The sequence below is a fragment of the Bombina bombina genome, chromosome 7 (assembly GCF_027579735.1).
Source record: "Bombina bombina isolate aBomBom1 chromosome 7, aBomBom1.pri, whole genome shotgun sequence".
NCBI classification, from domain to species: Eukaryota; Metazoa; Chordata; class Amphibia; order Anura; family Bombinatoridae; genus Bombina; species Bombina bombina.
Window position 1 is genome coordinate 591,007,730 of NC_069505.1, and position 19,099 is coordinate 591,026,828.

General features: G+C 33.7%; 1 protein-coding gene across 2 annotated transcripts in view; it reads left to right on the forward strand.

Moving 5' to 3' along the window:
- Positions 1-4,323: 4,323 nt before the first annotated feature.
- SAPCD1 (suppressor APC domain containing 1) overlaps positions 4,324-19,099 on the forward strand; it is a 57,216-nt gene continuing 42,440 nt past the window's right edge. The window contains exon 1 of one of the 2 annotated variants that reach the window (XM_053722086.1): positions 4,324-6,450. In XM_053722086.1, the coding sequence (XP_053578061.1) occupies positions 6,364-6,450 (87 nt within the window). In that variant the 5' untranslated portion in view covers positions 4,324-6,363. The remainder of the gene's footprint in view (positions 6,451-19,099) is intronic. The other variant, XM_053722085.1, reaches the window with a different exon arrangement.

The following is a 19,099-nucleotide window of genomic DNA, read 5'->3' on the forward strand; positions in this document are numbered from 1 at the left end:
TCGGACAATTTTACCCATGATCCAAAAGGGTCAGTACATGACCACAGTGGATTTAAAAGATGCTTACCTTCACATACCGATTCACAAAGATCATTACCGGTATCTAAGGTTTGCCTTTCTAGACAGGCATTACCAGTTTGTAGCTCTTCCATTCGGATTGGCTACAGCTCCAAGAATCTTCACAAAGGTTCTGGGTGCTCTTCTGGCGGTACTAAGACCGCAAGGAATTTCGGTAGCTCTGTACCTAGACGACATTCTGATACAAGCTTCAAGCTTTCAAACTGCCAAGTCTCATACCGAGTTAGTACTGACATTTCTAAGGTCGCATGGATGGAAGGTGAACGAAAAGAAAAGTTCTCACTTTCCACTCACAAGAGTTCCCTTCCGGGGGACTCTTATAGATTCTGTAGAAATGAAAATTTACCTGACAGAAGACAGGTTAACAAAACTTCAAAGTGCATGCCGTGTCCTTCATTCCATTCAACACCCGTCAGTGGCTCAATGCATGGAGGTAATCGGCTTAATGGTGGCGGCAATGGACATAGTACCCTTTGCACGCCTACACCTCAGACCGCTGCAATTGTGCATGCTAAGTCAGTGGAATGGGGATTACTCAGACTTGTCCCCTTCTCTGAATCTGGATCAGGAGACCAGAAATTCTCTTCTATGGTGGCTTTCTCGGCCACATCTGTCCAGGGGGATGCCATTCAGCAGGCCAGACTGGACAATTGTAACAACAGACGCCAGCCTTCTAGGTTGGGGCGCCGTCTGGAATTCTCTGAAGGCTCAGGGACAATGGAATCAGGAGGAGAGTCTCCTACCAATAAACATTCTGGAATTGAGAGCAGTTCTCAATGCCCTTCTGGCTTGGCCCCAGTTGACAACTCGGGGGTTCATCAGGTTTCAGTCGGACAACATCACGACTGTAGCTTACATCAACCATCAGGGAGGGACAAGAAGCTCCCTAGCAATGATGGAAGTATCAAAGATAATTCGCTGGGCAGAGTTTCACTCTTGCCACCTGTCAGCAATCCACATCCCGGGAGTGGAGAACTGGGAGGCGGATTTTTTAAGTCGTCAGACTTTTCATCCGGGGGAGTGGGAACTTCATCCGGAGGTCTTTGCCCAAATACTTCGTCATTGGGGCAAACCAGAGATAGATCTCATGGCGTCTCGACAGAACGCCAAGCTTCCTCGTTACGGGTCCAGATCCAGGGATCCGGGAGCGGTCCTGATAGATGCTTTGACAGCACCTTGGACCTTCAGGATGGCTTATGTGTTTCCACCCTTCCCGATGCTTCCTCGATTGATTGCCAGAATCAAGCAGGAGAGAGCATCAGTGATTCTAATAGCACCTGCATGGCCACGCAGGACTTGGTATGCAGATCTGGTGGACATGTCATCCTGTCCACCTTGGTCTCTACCTCTGAAACAGGACCTTCTGATACAGGATCCTTTCAAACATCAAAATCTAACTTCTCTGAAGCTGACTGCTTGGAAATTGAACGCTTGATTTTATCAAAACGTGGTTTTTCTGAGTCAGTTATTGATACCTTAATACAGGCTAGGAAGCCTGTTACCAGAAAAATTTACCATAAGATATGGCGTAAATACCTATATTGGTGCGAATCCAAAGGTTACTCTTGGAGTAAGGTTAGGATTCCTAGGATATTGTCTTTTCTACAAGAAGGTTTAGAAAAGGGTTTATCTGCTAGTTCCTTAAAGGGACAGATCTCAGCTCTGTCCATTCTGTTGCACAAACATCTGTCAGAAGTTCCAGACGTTCAGGCTTTTTGTCAGGCTTTGACCAGGATTAAGCCTGTGTTTAAAACTGTTGCTCCGCCATGGAGTTTAAACCTTGTTCTTAACATTTTACAGGGCGTTCCGTTTGAACCCCTTCATTCCATTGATATAAAGTTGTTATCTTGGAAAGTTCTATTTTTAATGGCTATTTCCTCGGCTCGAAGAGTCTCTGAGTTATCAGCCTTACATTGTGATTCTCCTTATTTGATTTTTCACTCGGATAAGGTAGTTCTGCGTACTAAACCTGGGTTCTTACCTAAGGTAGTCACTAACAGGAATATCAATCAAGAGATTGTTGTTCCATCCTTGTGTCCAAATCCTTCTTCAAAGAAGGAACGTCTTCTGCACAATCTGGATGTAGTTCGTGCCCTAAAATTTTACTTACAGGCAACTAAAGAATTTCGACAAACGTCTTCCCTGTTTGTCGTTTACTCTGGTCAGAGGAGAGGTCAAAAAGCTTCTGCTACCTCTCTCTCTTTTTGGCTTCGTAGCATAATTCGTTTAGCTTATGAGACTGCTGGACAGCAGCCTCCTGAAAGAATTACAGCTCATTCCACTAGAGCTGTGGCTTCCACTTGGGCCTTTAAGAATGAGGCCTCTGTTGAACAGATTTGCAAGGCTGCAACTTGGTCTTCACTTCATACTTTTTCCAAATTTTACAAATTTGACACTTTTGCTTCTTCGGAGGCTATTTTTGGGAGAAAGGTTCTTCAGGCAGTGGTTCCTTCTGTATAAAGAGCCTGCCTATCCCTCCCGTCATCCGTGTACTTTTGCTTTGGTATTGGTATCCCAGAAGTAATGATGACCCGTGGACTGATCACACTTAACAGGAGAAAACATAATTTATGCTTACCTGATAAATTCCTTTCTCCTGTAGTGTGATCAGTCCACGGCCCGCCCTGTTTTTTGCGGCAGGTATATATTTTTTAATTTATACTCCAGTCACCACTACACCCTTGGCTTCTCCTTTCTCGTTGGTCCTTGGTCGAATGACTGGGAGTGACGTAGAGGGGAGGAGCTATATGCAGCTCTGCTGGGTGAATCCTCTTGCACTTCCTGTTGGGGAGGAGTAATATCCCAGAAGTAATGATGACCCGTGGACTGATCACACTACAGGAGAAAGGAATTTATCAGGTAAGCATAAATTATGTTTTTGATTTAAAGGGACAGTCTATACCTTAGTCATATTAAAGTCTTACCTTAGATTAAGCTGCAAATAGCCCCCTGCACCTTTTCTATATGATGCAGCAGGAACAGTAAAAAAAATTAGTTATTTGAAAATGAATATTGTTTCTGGCCAGTTTAAAATGTCTGCCAAGCTCCACCCATCGATGACATCACGATCTGGGCTGCATCTATGCACTCTGCGGAATAGCATTGACAGTCTGTTGAATCCAACTAGTGAGCCTTTTGTGATTGGAAGCCATATGCAGCCCATATTGTGATGTCATCAGTGGGTGGAGCTTGGTATCCATTTTAAACTGGCCAGAAACAATATTCATTTCAAAATAACTATTTTACTGTTCCTGCTGCATGATATAGAAATGGATGCAGGAGGCTATTTGCAGCTTAATCTAAGGTAAAGCTTTACCATGAATAAGGTGTAAACTATCCCTTTAATTTTACTTTGAAGCGCTATCTAGCATATGTGAGTGTAATATAATTTGTCCCCCAGCCAATCTCACTATTAGTAAATGACCAATAAATTTATATTAAAAAAAAAGGTTTCGCTGCCCCAAATCCAATGTGTTTGACCATTTTATTGTAGCATTTGTGTTCCTCATTATTTATGAGTTTAACTGGCGCAAAGGGCTAGACTAACAGCTAATGTCCTGGTTAGAGCCACAAAACATTGCTGCACCTGAGTAGCACATGGCTGAGAAGCCAATCATAAGCAGCATATGCATGTAGCAGCCAATCGCCAGCCATGTCCTGCTCAAGAGTGTTGCAGATCCATAGCTGAACTTTAGCAATGTGAGTTAAAGCAACAGTAAAGTCAAAATTAATCTTTTATGATTCAGGCAGAGCACTCAATTTTACACAGCTTTCCAATTTACTTCTATTATCAGATTTGTTCTCTTGGTATCCTCTGTTGATGAACATACCTATGTAGGAACAGAAGCAGCAACGTACTACTGAGAATTTGCTGCTAATTGGCTCAAAATGTTCAACTAGCTCCTGAGCCTACCTAGTTTTACTCTTCAACAAATGATACCAAGAGAACAAAGATAATAGAGGACAAATTGAAAGTTGATTTTAAACTGCAAGTTCTATTTGAATAAGTTAAGTTTACTGTCACTTTAACAAAGGACCCTAGTGCTAAAATAAAATGCACTAACCTATTAGAGTGTCCCTTTAACATCTAGAACCTTTCCTGCCTACATCTCCCTTTTTATCCTCTAATTCTTTCTCTCTAACACCAGTCTCTCCATCTAGTCCCTGCTCTCCTCGCACTTGTGCACAGACAGAGGGGGTGGGTGGTAGAGAGTGATAGTGACAGTGTGAGTGAGAGAGTGATGAGGGAGTGTCAGCGCATACCTTCTCTATTCACACTGGATTCTTGTTTGGGAACAACAAGCGGACAAGTCTGTGCGGCTGTTAGCAGAGCCTGAGAGGGAAAAACTCAACCAGAGAGAGATTCAGACACAGGAGAATAATCAGAAAATACACAAGGAATCAGAAAGGGTGAGATATTAAGGAGACCCAAAAGGAGGGCATTAGAGGGATCAGTGGTAATCAGATAGTTAAAAGTGTAGAAGGGGCTAGAATCAAGGTGGGGGGCGAAGCGATTAGACAGAAGAGGAAAAAGGGAGGGAATGAGAGAAGGTGACAGAGGATTATAGCCTAACCTTATACAGAGGATGGTAAAGACAGGGAAATACTTAAAAAAGAATCCAGAGAAAGAATTTAAAACAACAGAGTGCGGGATGAGGTGACAAAATGATTTAGGGAGAAAGCAGAATATTTAGGACCAGAATCTGAGAAAGATTAAAGAGAGGCAGTTAGTTGGGGAAGTTAAAAATAGTAAAATAAACAAGGTGAAACAAGATACAGGAACAACAAAGTTGAGAGATAAAATAAGATATTTTTTGGAGGGATGTAGTGAGTGAGATAGGTAAACAAATATATTCACAATAGTTAATATACACAGTTATACAAACTAATATACTTACACTGGTTTATATACACAGTTACACAAACAAATATACTCACACTAGTTGATATACACAGTTACACAAACAAATATACTCACACTAGTTTATATACACAGTTACACTAGTTTATATACACAGTTACACAAACAAATATACTCACACTGGTTTATATACACAGTTACACAAACAAATATACTCACACTGGTTTATATACACAGTTACACAAACAAATATACTCACACTAGTTTATATACACAGTTACACAAACAAATATATGCACACTAGTTTATATACACAGTTACACAAACAAAAATACTCACACTGGTTTATATACACAGTTACACAAACAAATATACTCACACTAGTTTATATACACAGTTACACAAACAAATATACTCACACTGGTTTATATACACATTTACACAAACAAATATACTCACACTAGTTTATATACACAGTTACACAAACAAATATACTCACACTGGTTTATATACACAGTTACACAAACAAATATACTCACATTGGTTTATATACACAGTTACACACACAAATATACTCACACTAGTTTATATACACAGTTACACAAACAAATATACTCACGCTAGTTTATATACACAGTTACACAAACAAATATACTTACACTAGTTTATATACACAGTTACACAAACAAATATAATCACACTGGTTTATAAACACAGTTACACAAACAAAAATACTCACACTGGTTTATATACACAGTTACACACACAAATATACTCACACTAGTTTATATACACAGTTACACAAACAAATATACTCACGCTAGTTTATATACACAGTTACACAAACAAATATACTCACGCTAGTTTATATACACAGTTACACAAACAAATATACTCACACTGGTTTATATACACAGTTACACAAACAAATATACTCACACTAGTTTATATACACAGTTACACAAACATACTCACACTAGTTTATATACACAGTTACACAAACAAATATACTCACACTGGTTTATATACACAGTTGCACAAATATACTCACACTGGTTTATATACACAGTTACACAAACATACTCACACTGGTTTATATACACAGTTACACAAACATCTTGTTAAATCATCAGTAAACAGCTCACACACATAAAATTATATGCATAAAACATATAGTCATATAACAATTAAATACACCTCACACACACCCGGCTGTACACTATGAGAATGCACATATAAATATATTGTTATGTAAAAGACACTGTAGTCATCTATATATAATTATATGTCATACGCTGGTATACATGCTTATATACAATCATATATAGAATAGCACACGTACAGTGATATGCATTGATATGCTAGGGCCCAGGTGTAGCTCACAAATACAGTGATAAATCAGCAAATCTACACAAGCTGCACACATGGTCCTTATGGCTGTACCAGCTGCCTATACCATCATCATTGTGCCGCTTTACAGCAGCAGAGAGGCCCTGACCTTCTACATGTGGGTGAGTTCTGATGGGGAGATTTATATATCAGTCTTTGTGTCTATCGATCTATTTATATGTTTATCTACTTATATGTCTATTTGTATGTCTGTGTATTGTCAGTTTATCTATCTGTATGTCTGTTATCATTATCTATCTATCTATTTGCTATCAGTATCTATCTATCTATCTGTTTATCTATATGTCTGTTATCATTATCTATCTATTTGCTATCAGTATCTATCTATCTATCTATCTGTATGTCTGTTATCAATATCTATCTATCATCTATGTATCTATCTATTTATCTGCTATCAGTATCTATTTATCTGTATGTATGTTATCAGTATATATCTATCTGCCTGTTATCAGTCTCTATCAATCTATCTGTATATCATCTATATATCTCTCTGTATATCATCTATCTGTATATCCTCTATCTATCTATCTATCTATCTATCTATCTATCTATCTATCTATCTATCTATCGTCTGTTATCAGTATCTATCATCTATCTGTTATCAGTATCTATATAACTCGTTGTCTATCCATCTATCCTTCTATCTATCTATCTATCTATCTATCTATCTATCTATCTATCTATCTATCTCTATCTGTATGTCTGTTATCACTATATATGTACCTGTCTGTCTATAAACCTAATCTATATAGTTTTCTGTCATATACCATTATTTTTTTTCAGCCTCACAATTTCTGTTTCTCACTGCCAGTTTCCAGTCTTGGTTTACACTCAGTAAGAATTTAAAAAAAATCTCCACTGAAACAAATCTTTCCAATAATCTGTTACCTTCTGGTGCCGAGTCGCACAATTTTATAAAGTAAAATTCCCTTGTCATTTGTATATTGAATTTGACAACTCTGTTCTGCAGAGATTTATACATTCTTAGACAGCCAAGTCAACCATATGACATTCAAAGAGAATATAGCTTTACAGTGAGATATAACATACTTATGCCTGTCACTTTATAGATTAGAACTCTCTTGTATATTACACATAGCTTTACAGTGAGATATAACATACTTATGCCTGTTACTTTATAGAGTAGAACTCTCTTGTATATTACACATAGCTTTACAGTGAGATATAACATACTTATGCCTGTCACTTTATAGATTAGAACTCTCTTGTATATTACACATAGCTTTACGGTGAGATATAACATACTTATGCCTGTTACTTTATAGAGTAGAACTCTCTTGTATATTACACATAGCTTTACAGTGAGATATAACATACTTATGCCTCTCACTTTATAGATTAGAACTCTCTTGTATATTACACATAGCTTTACGGTGAGATACAACATACTTATGCCTGTTACTTTATAGATTAGAACTCTCTTGTATATTACACATAGCTTTACAGTGAGATATAACATACTTATGCCTGTCACTTTATAGATTAGAACTCTCTTGTATATTACACATAGCTTTACGGTGAGCTATAACATTCTTATGCCTGTTACTTTATAGATTAGAACTCTCTTGTATATTACACATAGCTTTACGGTGAGATATAACATTCTTATGCCTGTTACTTTATAGATTAGAACTCTCTTGTATATTACACATAGCTTTACAGTGAGATATAACATACTTATGCCTGTTACTTTATAGATTAGAACTCTTTTGTATATTACACAGAGCTTTACAGTGAGATATAGCATACTTATGCCTGTTACTTTATAGCGTAGAACTCTTTTGTATATTACACATAGCTTTACAGTGAGATATAGCATACTTATGCCTGTTACTTTATAGAGTAGAACTCTCTTCTATATTACACATAGCTTTACAGTGAGATATAACATACTTATGCCTCTCACTTTATGGAGTAGAACTCTCTTGTATATTAAACATAACTTTACAGTGAGATATAACATACTTATGCCTGTCACTTTATAGATTAGAACTCTCTTGTATATTACACATAGCTTTACGGTGAGATATAACATACTTATGCCTGTTACTTTATAGATTAGAACTCTTTTGTATATTACACAGAGCTTTACAGTGAGATATAGCATACTTATGCCTGTTACTTTATAGATTAGAACTCTTTTGTATATTACACAGAGCTTTACGGTGAGATATAACATACTTATGCCTCTTACTTTATAGATTAGAACTCTCTTATATATTACACATAGCTTTACAGTGAGATATAACATACTTATGCCTGTTACTTTATAGAGTAGAACTCTTTTGTATATTAAACATAACTTTACAGTGAGATATAACATACTTATGCCTGTTATTTTATAGAGTAGAACTCTCTTGTGTATTAAACATAACTTTACAGTGAGATATAACATACTTATGCCTGTCACTTTATAGAGTAGAACTCTCTTGTATATTACACATAGCTTTACAGTGAGATATAACATTCTTATGCCTGTTACTTTATAGAGTAGAACTCTCTTGTATATTAAACATAACTTTACAGTGAGATATAACATACTTATGCCTGTTACTTTATAGATTAGAACTCTCTTGTATATTACACATAGCTTTACAGTGAGATACAACATACTTATGCCTGTTACTTTATAGATTAGAACTCTCTTGTATATTACACATAGGTTTACAGTGAGATATAACATTCTTATGCCTGTTACTTTATAGATTAGAACTCTCTTCTATATTACACATAGCTTTACAGTGAGATATAACATACTTATGCCTATCACTTTATAGATTAGAACTCTCTTGTATATTACACATAGCTTTACAGTGAGATATAGCATACTTATGCCTGTTACTTTATAGAGTAGAACTCTCTTGTATATTACACATAGCTTTACGGTGAGATACAACATACTTATGCCTGTTATTTATAGAGTAGACCTCTCTTGTATATTACACATAACTTTACAGTGAGATATAACATACTTATGCCTGTTACTTTATAGATTAGAACTCTCTTGTATATTACACATAGCTTTACAGTGAGATATAACATACTTATGCCTGTCACTTTATAGATTAGAACTCTCTTGTATATTACACATAGCTTTACAGTGAGATATAACATACTTATGCCTGTCACTTTATAGAGTAGACCTCTCTTGTATATTACACATAGCTTTACAGTGAGATTTAACATACTTATGCCTGTCACTTTATAGATTAGAACTCTCTTGTATATTACACATAGCTTTACAGTGAGATATAACATACTTATGCCTGTTACTTTATAGAGTAGAACTCTCTTGTATATTACACATAGCTTTACAGTGAGATATACCATACTTATGCCTGTTACTTTATAGATTAGAACTCTCTTGTATATTACACATAGCTTTACGGTGAGATACAACATACTTATGCCTGTTACTTTATAGATTAGAACTCTCTTGTATATTACACATAGCTTTACAGTGAGATATAACATACTTATGCCTGTTACTTTATAGAGTAGAACTCTCTTGTATATTACACATAGCTTTACAGTGAGATATAACATACTTATGCCTATCACTTTATAGAGTAGAACTCTCTTGTATATTACACATAGCTCTACAGTGAGATATAACATACTTATGCCTGTCACTTTATAAAGTAGAACTCTCTTGTATATTAAACATAACTTTACAGTGAGATATAACATACTTATGCCTATCACTTTATAGAGTAGAACTCTCTTGTATATTAAACATAACTTTACAGTGAGATATAACATACTTATGCCTATCACTTTATAGAGTAGAACTCTCTTGTATATTACACATAGCTTTACAGTGAGAAATAGCATACTTATGCCTGTTACTTTATAGAGTAGACCTCTCTTGTATATTACACATAGCTTTACAGTGAGATATAACATTCTTATGCCTGTCACTTTAAAGATTAGAACTCTCTTGTATATTACACATAGCTTTACGGTGAGATATAACATAATAACATACTTATGCCTCTCACTTTATAGAGTAGAACTCTCTTGTATATTACACATAGCTTTACGGTGAGATATAACATACTTATGCCTGTTACTTTATAGATTAGAACTCTCTTATATATTACACATAGCTTTACAGTGAGATATAACATACTTATGCCTGTTACTTTATAGAGTAGAACTCTCTTGTATATTACACATAGCTTTACAGTGAGATATAACATACTTATGCCTCTCACTTTATAGATTAGAACTCTCTTGTATATTACACATAGCTTTACGGTGAGATATAACATACTTATGCCTGTCACTTTATAGAGTAGACCTCTCTTGTATTTTACACATAACTTTACGGTGAGATATAACATACTTATGCCTGTTACTTTATAGATTAGAACTCTCTTGTATATTACACATAGCTTTACAGTGAGATATAACATTCTTATGCCTGTTACTTTATAGAGTAGACCTCTCTTGTATATTACACATAGCTTTACAGTGAGATATAACATTCTTATGCCTGTTACTTTATAGAGTAGACCTCTCTTGTATATTACACATAGCTTTATGGTGAGATATAACATACTTATGCCTGTCACTTTATAGAGTAGAACTCTTTTGTATATTACACATAGCTTTACAGTGAGATATAACATACTTTTGCCTGTTACTTTATAGATTAGAACTCTCTTGTATATTACACATAGCTTTACGGTGAGATACAACATACTTATGCCTGTCACTTTATAGAGTAGACCTCTCTTGTATATTACACATAGCTTTACAGTGAGATATAACATACTTATGCCTGTTACTTTATAGATTAGAACTCTCTTGTATATTACACATAGCTTTACAGTGAGATACAACATACTTATGCCTGTTACTTTATAGATTAGAACTCTCTTGTATATTACACATAGCTTTACGGTGAGATATAACATACTTATGCCTATTACTTTATAGAGTAGAACTCTCTTGTATATTACACATAGCTTTACAGTGAGATATAACATACTTATGCCTGCTACTTTATAGATTAGAACTCTCTTGTATATTACACATAGCTTTACAGTGAGATATAACATTCTTATGCCTGTTACTTTATAGCGTAGAACTCTTTTGTATATTACACAGAGCTTTACAGTGAGATATAGCATACTTTTGCCTGTTACTTTATAGTGTAGAACTCTTTTGTATATTACACATAGCTTTACAGTGAGATATAGCATACTTATGCCTGTTACTTTATAGAGTAGAACTCTCTTCTATATTACACATAGCTTTACAGTGAGATATAACATACTTATGCCTCTCACTTTATGGAGTAGAACTCTCTTGTATATTAAACATAACTTTACAGTGAGATATAACATACTTATGCCTGTCACTTTATAGAGTAGAACTCTCTTGTATATTACACATAGCTTTACAGTGAGATATAACATACTTATGCCTCTCACTTTATGGAGTAGAACTCTCTTGTATATTAAACATAACTTTACAGTGAGATATAACTTACTTATGCCTGTCACTTTATAGAGTAGAACTCTCTTGTATATTACACATAGCTTTACAGTGAGATATAACATACTTATGCCTGTCACTTTATAGATTAGAACTCTCTTGTATATTACACATAGCTTTACGGTGAGATATAACATTCTTATGCCTGTCACTTTATAGATTAGAACTCTCTTGTATATTACACATAGCTTTACGGTGAGATATAACATTCTTATGCCTGTCACTTTATAGATTAGAACTCTCTTGTATATTACACATAGCTTTACGGTGAGATATAACATTCTTATGCCTGTTACTTTATAGATTAGAACTCTCTTGTATATTACACATAGCTTTACGGTGAGCTATAACATTCTTATGCCTGTTACTTTATAGATTAGAACTCTCTTGTATATTACACATAGCTTTACGGTGAGATATAACATTCTTATGCCTGTTACTTTATAGATTAGAACTCTCTTGTATATTACACATAGCTTTACAGTGAGATATAACATTCTTATGCCTGTTACTTTATAGATTAGAACTCTCTTGTATATTACACATAGCTTTACAGTGAGATATAACATACTTATGCCTGTTACTTTATAGAGTAGAACTCTCTTCTATATTACACATAGCTTTACAGTGAGATATAACATACTTATTCCTCTCACTTTATGGAGTAGAACTCTCTTGTATATTAAACATAACTTTACAGTGAGATATAACATACTTATGCCTGTCACTTTATAGATTAGAACTCTTGTATATTACACATAGCTTTACGGTGAGATATAACATACTTATGCCTGTTACTTTATAGATTAGAACTCTTTTGTATATTACACAGAGCTTTACAGTGAGATATAGCATACTTATGCCTGTTACTTTATAGATTAGAACTCTTTTGTATATTACACAGAGCTTTACGGTGAGATATAACATACTTATGCCTGTTACTTTATAGATTAGAACTCTCTTATATATTACACATAGCTTTACAGTGAGATATAACATACTTATGCCTGTTACTTTATAGAGTAGAACTCTTTTGTATATTAAACATAACTTTACAGTGAGATATAACATACTTATGCCTGTTATTTTATAGAGTAGAACTCTCTTGTGTATTAAACATAACTTTACAGTGAGATATAACATACTTATGCCTGTCACTTTATAGAGTAGAACTCTCTTGTATATTACACATAGCTTTACAGTGAGATATAACATACTTATGCCTGTCACTTTATAGAGTAGAACTCTCTTCTATATTACACATAGCTTTACAGTGAGATATAACGTTCTTATGCCTGTTACTTTATAGAGTAGAACTCTCTTGTATATTAAACATAACTTTACAGTGAGATATAACATACTTATGCCTGTTACTTTATAGATTAGAACTCTCTTGTATATTACACATAGCTTTACAGTGAGATATAACATTCTTATGCCTGTTACTTTATAGCGTAGAACTCTTTTGTATATTACACAGAGCTTTACAGTGAGATATAACATACTTATGCCTGTCACTTTATAGAGTAGAACTCTCTTGTATATTACACATAGCTTTACAGTGAGATATAACATACTTATGCCTGTCACTTTATAGATTAGAACTCTCTTGTATATTACACATAGCTTTACGGTGAGATATAACATTCTTATGCCTGTCACTTTATAGATTAGAACTCTCTTGTATATTACACATAGCTTTACGGTGAGATATAACATTCTTATGCCTGTTACTTTATAGATTAGAACTCTCTTGTATATTACACATAGCTTTACGGTGAGCTATAACATTCTTATGCCTGTTACTTTATAGATTAGAACTCTCTTGTATATTACACATAGCTTTACAGTGAGATATAACATTCTTATGCCTGTTACTTTATAGATTAGAACTCTCTTGTATATTACACATAGCTTTACAGTGAGATATAACATACTTATGCCTGTTACTTTATAGATTAGAACTCTTTTGTATATTACACAGAGCTTTACAGTGAGATATAGCATACTTATGCCTGTTACTTTATAGCGTAGAACTCTTTTGTATATTACACATAGCTTTACAGTGAGATATAGCATACTTATGCCTGTTACTTTATAGAGTAGAACTCTCTTCTATATTACACATAGCTTTACAGTGAGATATAACATACTTATGCCTCTCACTTTATGGAGTAGAACTCTCTTGTATATTAAACATAACTTTACAGTGAGATATAACATACTTATGCCTGTCACTTTATAGATTAGAACTCTTGTATATTACACATAGCTTTACGGTGAGATATAACATACTTATGCCTGTTACTTTATAGATTAGAACTCTTTTGTATATTACACAGAGCTTTACGGTGAGATATAACATACTTATGCCTGTTACTTTATAGATTAGAACTCTCTTATATATTACACATAGCTTTACAGTGAGATATAACATACTTATGCCTGTTACTTTATAGAGTAGAACTCTTTTGTATATTAAACATAGCTTTACAGTGAGATATAACATACTTATGCCTGTCACTTTATAGATTAGAACTCTCTTGTATATTACACATAGCTTTACGGTGAGATATAACATACTTATGCCTGTTACTTTATAGAGTAGAACTCTCTTGTATATTACACATAGCTTTACAGTGAGATATAACATACTTATGCCTCTCACTTTATAGATTAGAACTCTCTTGTATATTACACATAGCTTTACGGTGAGATATAACATTCTTATGCCTGTCACTTTATAGATTAGAACTCTCTTGTATATTACACATAGCTTTACGGTGAGATATAACATTCTTATGCCTGTTACTTTATAGATTAGAACTCTCTTGTATATTACACATAGCTTTACGGTGAGCTATAACATTCTTATGCCTTTTACTTTATAGATTAGAACTCTCTTGTATATTACACATAGCTTTACGGTGAGATATAACATTCTTATGCCTGTTACTTTATAGATTAGAACTCTCTTGTATATTACACATAGCTTTACAGTGAGATATAACATTCTTATGCCTGTTACTTTATAGATTAGAACTCTCTTGTATATTACACATAGCTTTACAGTGAGATATAACATACTTATGCCTGTTACTTTATAGAGTAGAACTCTCTTCTATATTACACATAGCTTTACAGTGAGATATAACATACTTATTCCTCTCACTTTATGGAGTAGAACTCTCTTGTATATTAAACATAACTTTACAGTGAGATATAACATACTTATGCCTGTCACTTTATAGATTAGAACTCTTGTATATTACACATAGCTTTACGGTGAGATATAACATACTTATGCCTGTTACTTTATAGATTAGAACTCTTTTGTATATTACACAGAGCTTTACAGTGAGATATAGCATACTTATGCCTGTTACTTTATAGATTAGAACTCTTTTGTATATTACACAGAGCTTTACGGTGAGATATAACATACTTATGCCTGTTACTTTATAGATTAGAACTCTCTTATATATTACACATAGCTTTACAGTGAGATATAACATACTTATGCCTGTTACTTTATAGAGTAGAACTCTTTTGTATATTAAACATAACTTTACAGTGAGATATAACATACTTATGCCTGTTATTTTATAGAGTAGAACTCTCTTGTGTATTAAACATAACTTTACAGTGAGATATAACATACTTATGCCTGTCACTTTATAGAGTAGAACTCTCTTGTATATTACACATAGCTTTACAGTGAGATATAACATACTTATGCCTGTCACTTTATAGAGTAGAACTCTCTTCTATATTACACATAGCTTTACAGTGAGATATAACATTCTTATGCCTGTTACTTTATAGAGTAGAACTCTCTTGTATATTAAACATAACTTTACAGTGAGATATAACATACTTATGCCTGTTACTTTATAGATTAGAACTCTCTTGTATATTACACATAGCTTTACAGTGAGATATAACATTCTTATGCCTGTTACTTTATAGCGTAGAACTCTTTTGTATATTACACAGAGCTTTACAGTGAGATATAACATACTTATGCCTGTCACTTTATAGAGTAGAACTCTCTTGTATATTACACATAGCTTTACAGTGAGATATAACATACTTATGCCTGTCACTTTATAGATTAGAACTCTCTTGTATATTACACATAGCTTTACGGTGAGATATAACATTCTTATGCCTGTCACTTTATAGATTAGAACTCTCTTGTATATTACACATAGCTTTACGGTGAGATATAACATTCTTATGCCTGTTACTTTATAGATTAGAACTCTCTTGTATATTACACATAGCTTTACAGTGAGATATAACATTCTTATGCCTGTTACTTTATAGATTAGAACTCTCTTGTATATTACACATAGCTTTACAGTGAGATATAACATACTTATGCCTGTTACTTTATAGATTAGAACTCTTTTGTATATTACACAGAGCTTTACAGTGAGATATAGCATACTTATGCCTGTTACTTTATAGCGTAGAACTCTTTTGTATATTACACATAGCTTTACAGTGAGATATAGCATACTTATGCCTGTTACTTTATAGAGTAGAACTCTCTTCTATATTACACATAGCTTTACAGTGAGATATAACATACTTATGCCTCTCACTTTATGGAGTAGAACTCTCTTGTATATTAAACATAACTTTACAGTGAGATATAACATACTTATGCCTGTCACTTTATAAATTAGAACTCTTGTATATTACACATAGCTTTACGGTGAGATATAACATACTTATGCCTGTTACTTTATAGATTAGAACTCTTTTGTATATTACACAGAGCTTTACGGTGAGATATAACATACTTATGCCTGTTACTTTATAGATTAGAACTCTCTTATATATTACACATAGCTTTACAGTGAGATATAACATTCTTATGCCTGTTACTTTATAGAGTAGAACTCTCTTGTGTATTAAACATAACTTTACAGTGAGATATAACATACTTATGCCTGTTATTTTATAGAGTAGAACTCTCTTGTGTATTAAACATAACTTTACAGTGAGATATAACATACTTATGCCTGTCACTTTATAGAGTAGAACTCTCTTGTATATTACACATAGCTTTACAGTGAGATATAACATACTTATGCCTGTCACTTTATAGAGTAGAACTCTCTTCTATATTACACATAGCTTTACAGTGAGATATAACATTCTTATGCCTGTTACTTTATAGAGTAGAACTCTCTTGTATATTAAACATAACTTTACAGTGAGATATAACATACTTATGCCTGTTACTTTATCGATTAGAACTCTCTTGTATATTACACATAGCTTTACAGTGAGATATAACATTCTTATGCCTGTTACTTTATAGCGTAGAACTCTTTTGTATATTACACAGAGCTTTACAGTGAGATATAGCATACTTTTGCCTGTTACTTTATAGCGTGGAACTCTTTTGTATATTACACATAGCTTTACAGTGAGATATAACATACTTATGCCTATCACTTTATAGATTAGAACTCTCTTGTATATTACACATAGCTTTACAGTGAGATATAGCATACTTATGCCTGTTACTTTATAGAGTAGAACTCTCTTGTATATTACACATAGCTTTACGGTGAGATACAACATACTTATGCCTGTTATTTATAGAGTAGACCTCTCTTGTATATTACACATAACTTTACAGTGAGATATAACATACTTATGCCTGTTACTTTATAGATTAGAACTCTCTTGTATATTACACATAGCTTTACAGTGAGATATAACATACTTATGCCTGTTACTTTATAGAGTAGACCTCTCTTGTATATTACACATAGCTTTACAGTGAGATTTAACATACTTATGCCTGTCACTTTATAGAGTAGACCTCTCTTGTATATTACACATAGCTTTACAGTGAGATATAACATACTTATGCCTATCACTTTATAGAGTAGAACTCTCTTGTATATTACACATAGGTTTACAGTGAGATATAACATTCTTATGCCTGTTACTTTATAGATTAGAACTCTCTTGTATATTACACATAGCTTTACAGTGAGATATAACATTCTTATGCCTGTTACTTTATAGAGTAGAACTCTCTTCTATATTACACATAGCTTTACAGTGAGATATAACATACTTATGCCTATCACTTTATAGAGTAGAACTCTCTTTTATATTACACATAGCTTTACAGTGAGATATAACATACTTATGCCTGTTACTTTATAGAGTAGAACTCTCTTGTATATTACACATAGTTTTACTGTGAGATATAACATACTTATGCCTCTCACTTTATAGAGTAGAACTCTCTTTTATATTACACATAGCTTTACAGTGAGATATAACATACTTATGCCTGTTACTTTATAGCGTAGAACTCTTTTGTATATTACACATAGCTTTACAGTGAGATATAACATACTTATGCCTGTCACTTTATAGATTAGAACTCTCTTGTATATTAAACATAACTTTACAGTGAGATATAACATACTTATGCCTGTCACTTTATACAGTAGAAATCTCTTGTATATTACACATAGCTTTACAGTGAGATATAACATACTTATGCCTGTTACTTTATAGAGTAGAACTCTCTTGTATATTACACATAGCTTTACAGTGAGATATAACATACTTATGCCTGTCACTTTATAGAGTAGAACTCTCTTGTATATTACACATAACTTTACAGTGAGATATAACATACTTATGCCTCTCACTTTATAGAGTAGAACTCCCTTGTATATTACACATAGCTTTACAGTGAGATATAACATACTTATGCCTGTCACTTTATAGAGTAGACCTCTCTTGTATATTACACATAGCTTTACAGTGAGATATAACATACTTATGCCTGTCACTTTATAGAGTAGAACTCTCTTGTATATTAAACATAGCTTTACAGTGAGATATAACATACTTATGCCTATCACTTTATAGAGTAGAACTCTCTTTTATATTACACATAGCTTTACAGTGAGATATAACATACTTATGCCTGTTACTTTATAGAGTAGAACTCTCTTCTATATTACACATAGCTTTACAGTGAGATATAACATACTTATGCCTGTTACTTTATAGATTAGAACTCTCTTATATATTACACATAGCTTTACAGTGAGATATAACATTCTTATGCCTGTTACTTTATAGATTAGAACTCTCTTGTATATTACACATAGCTTTACAGTGAGATATAACATACTTATGCCTGTCACTTGATAGACTAGAACTCTCTTGTAT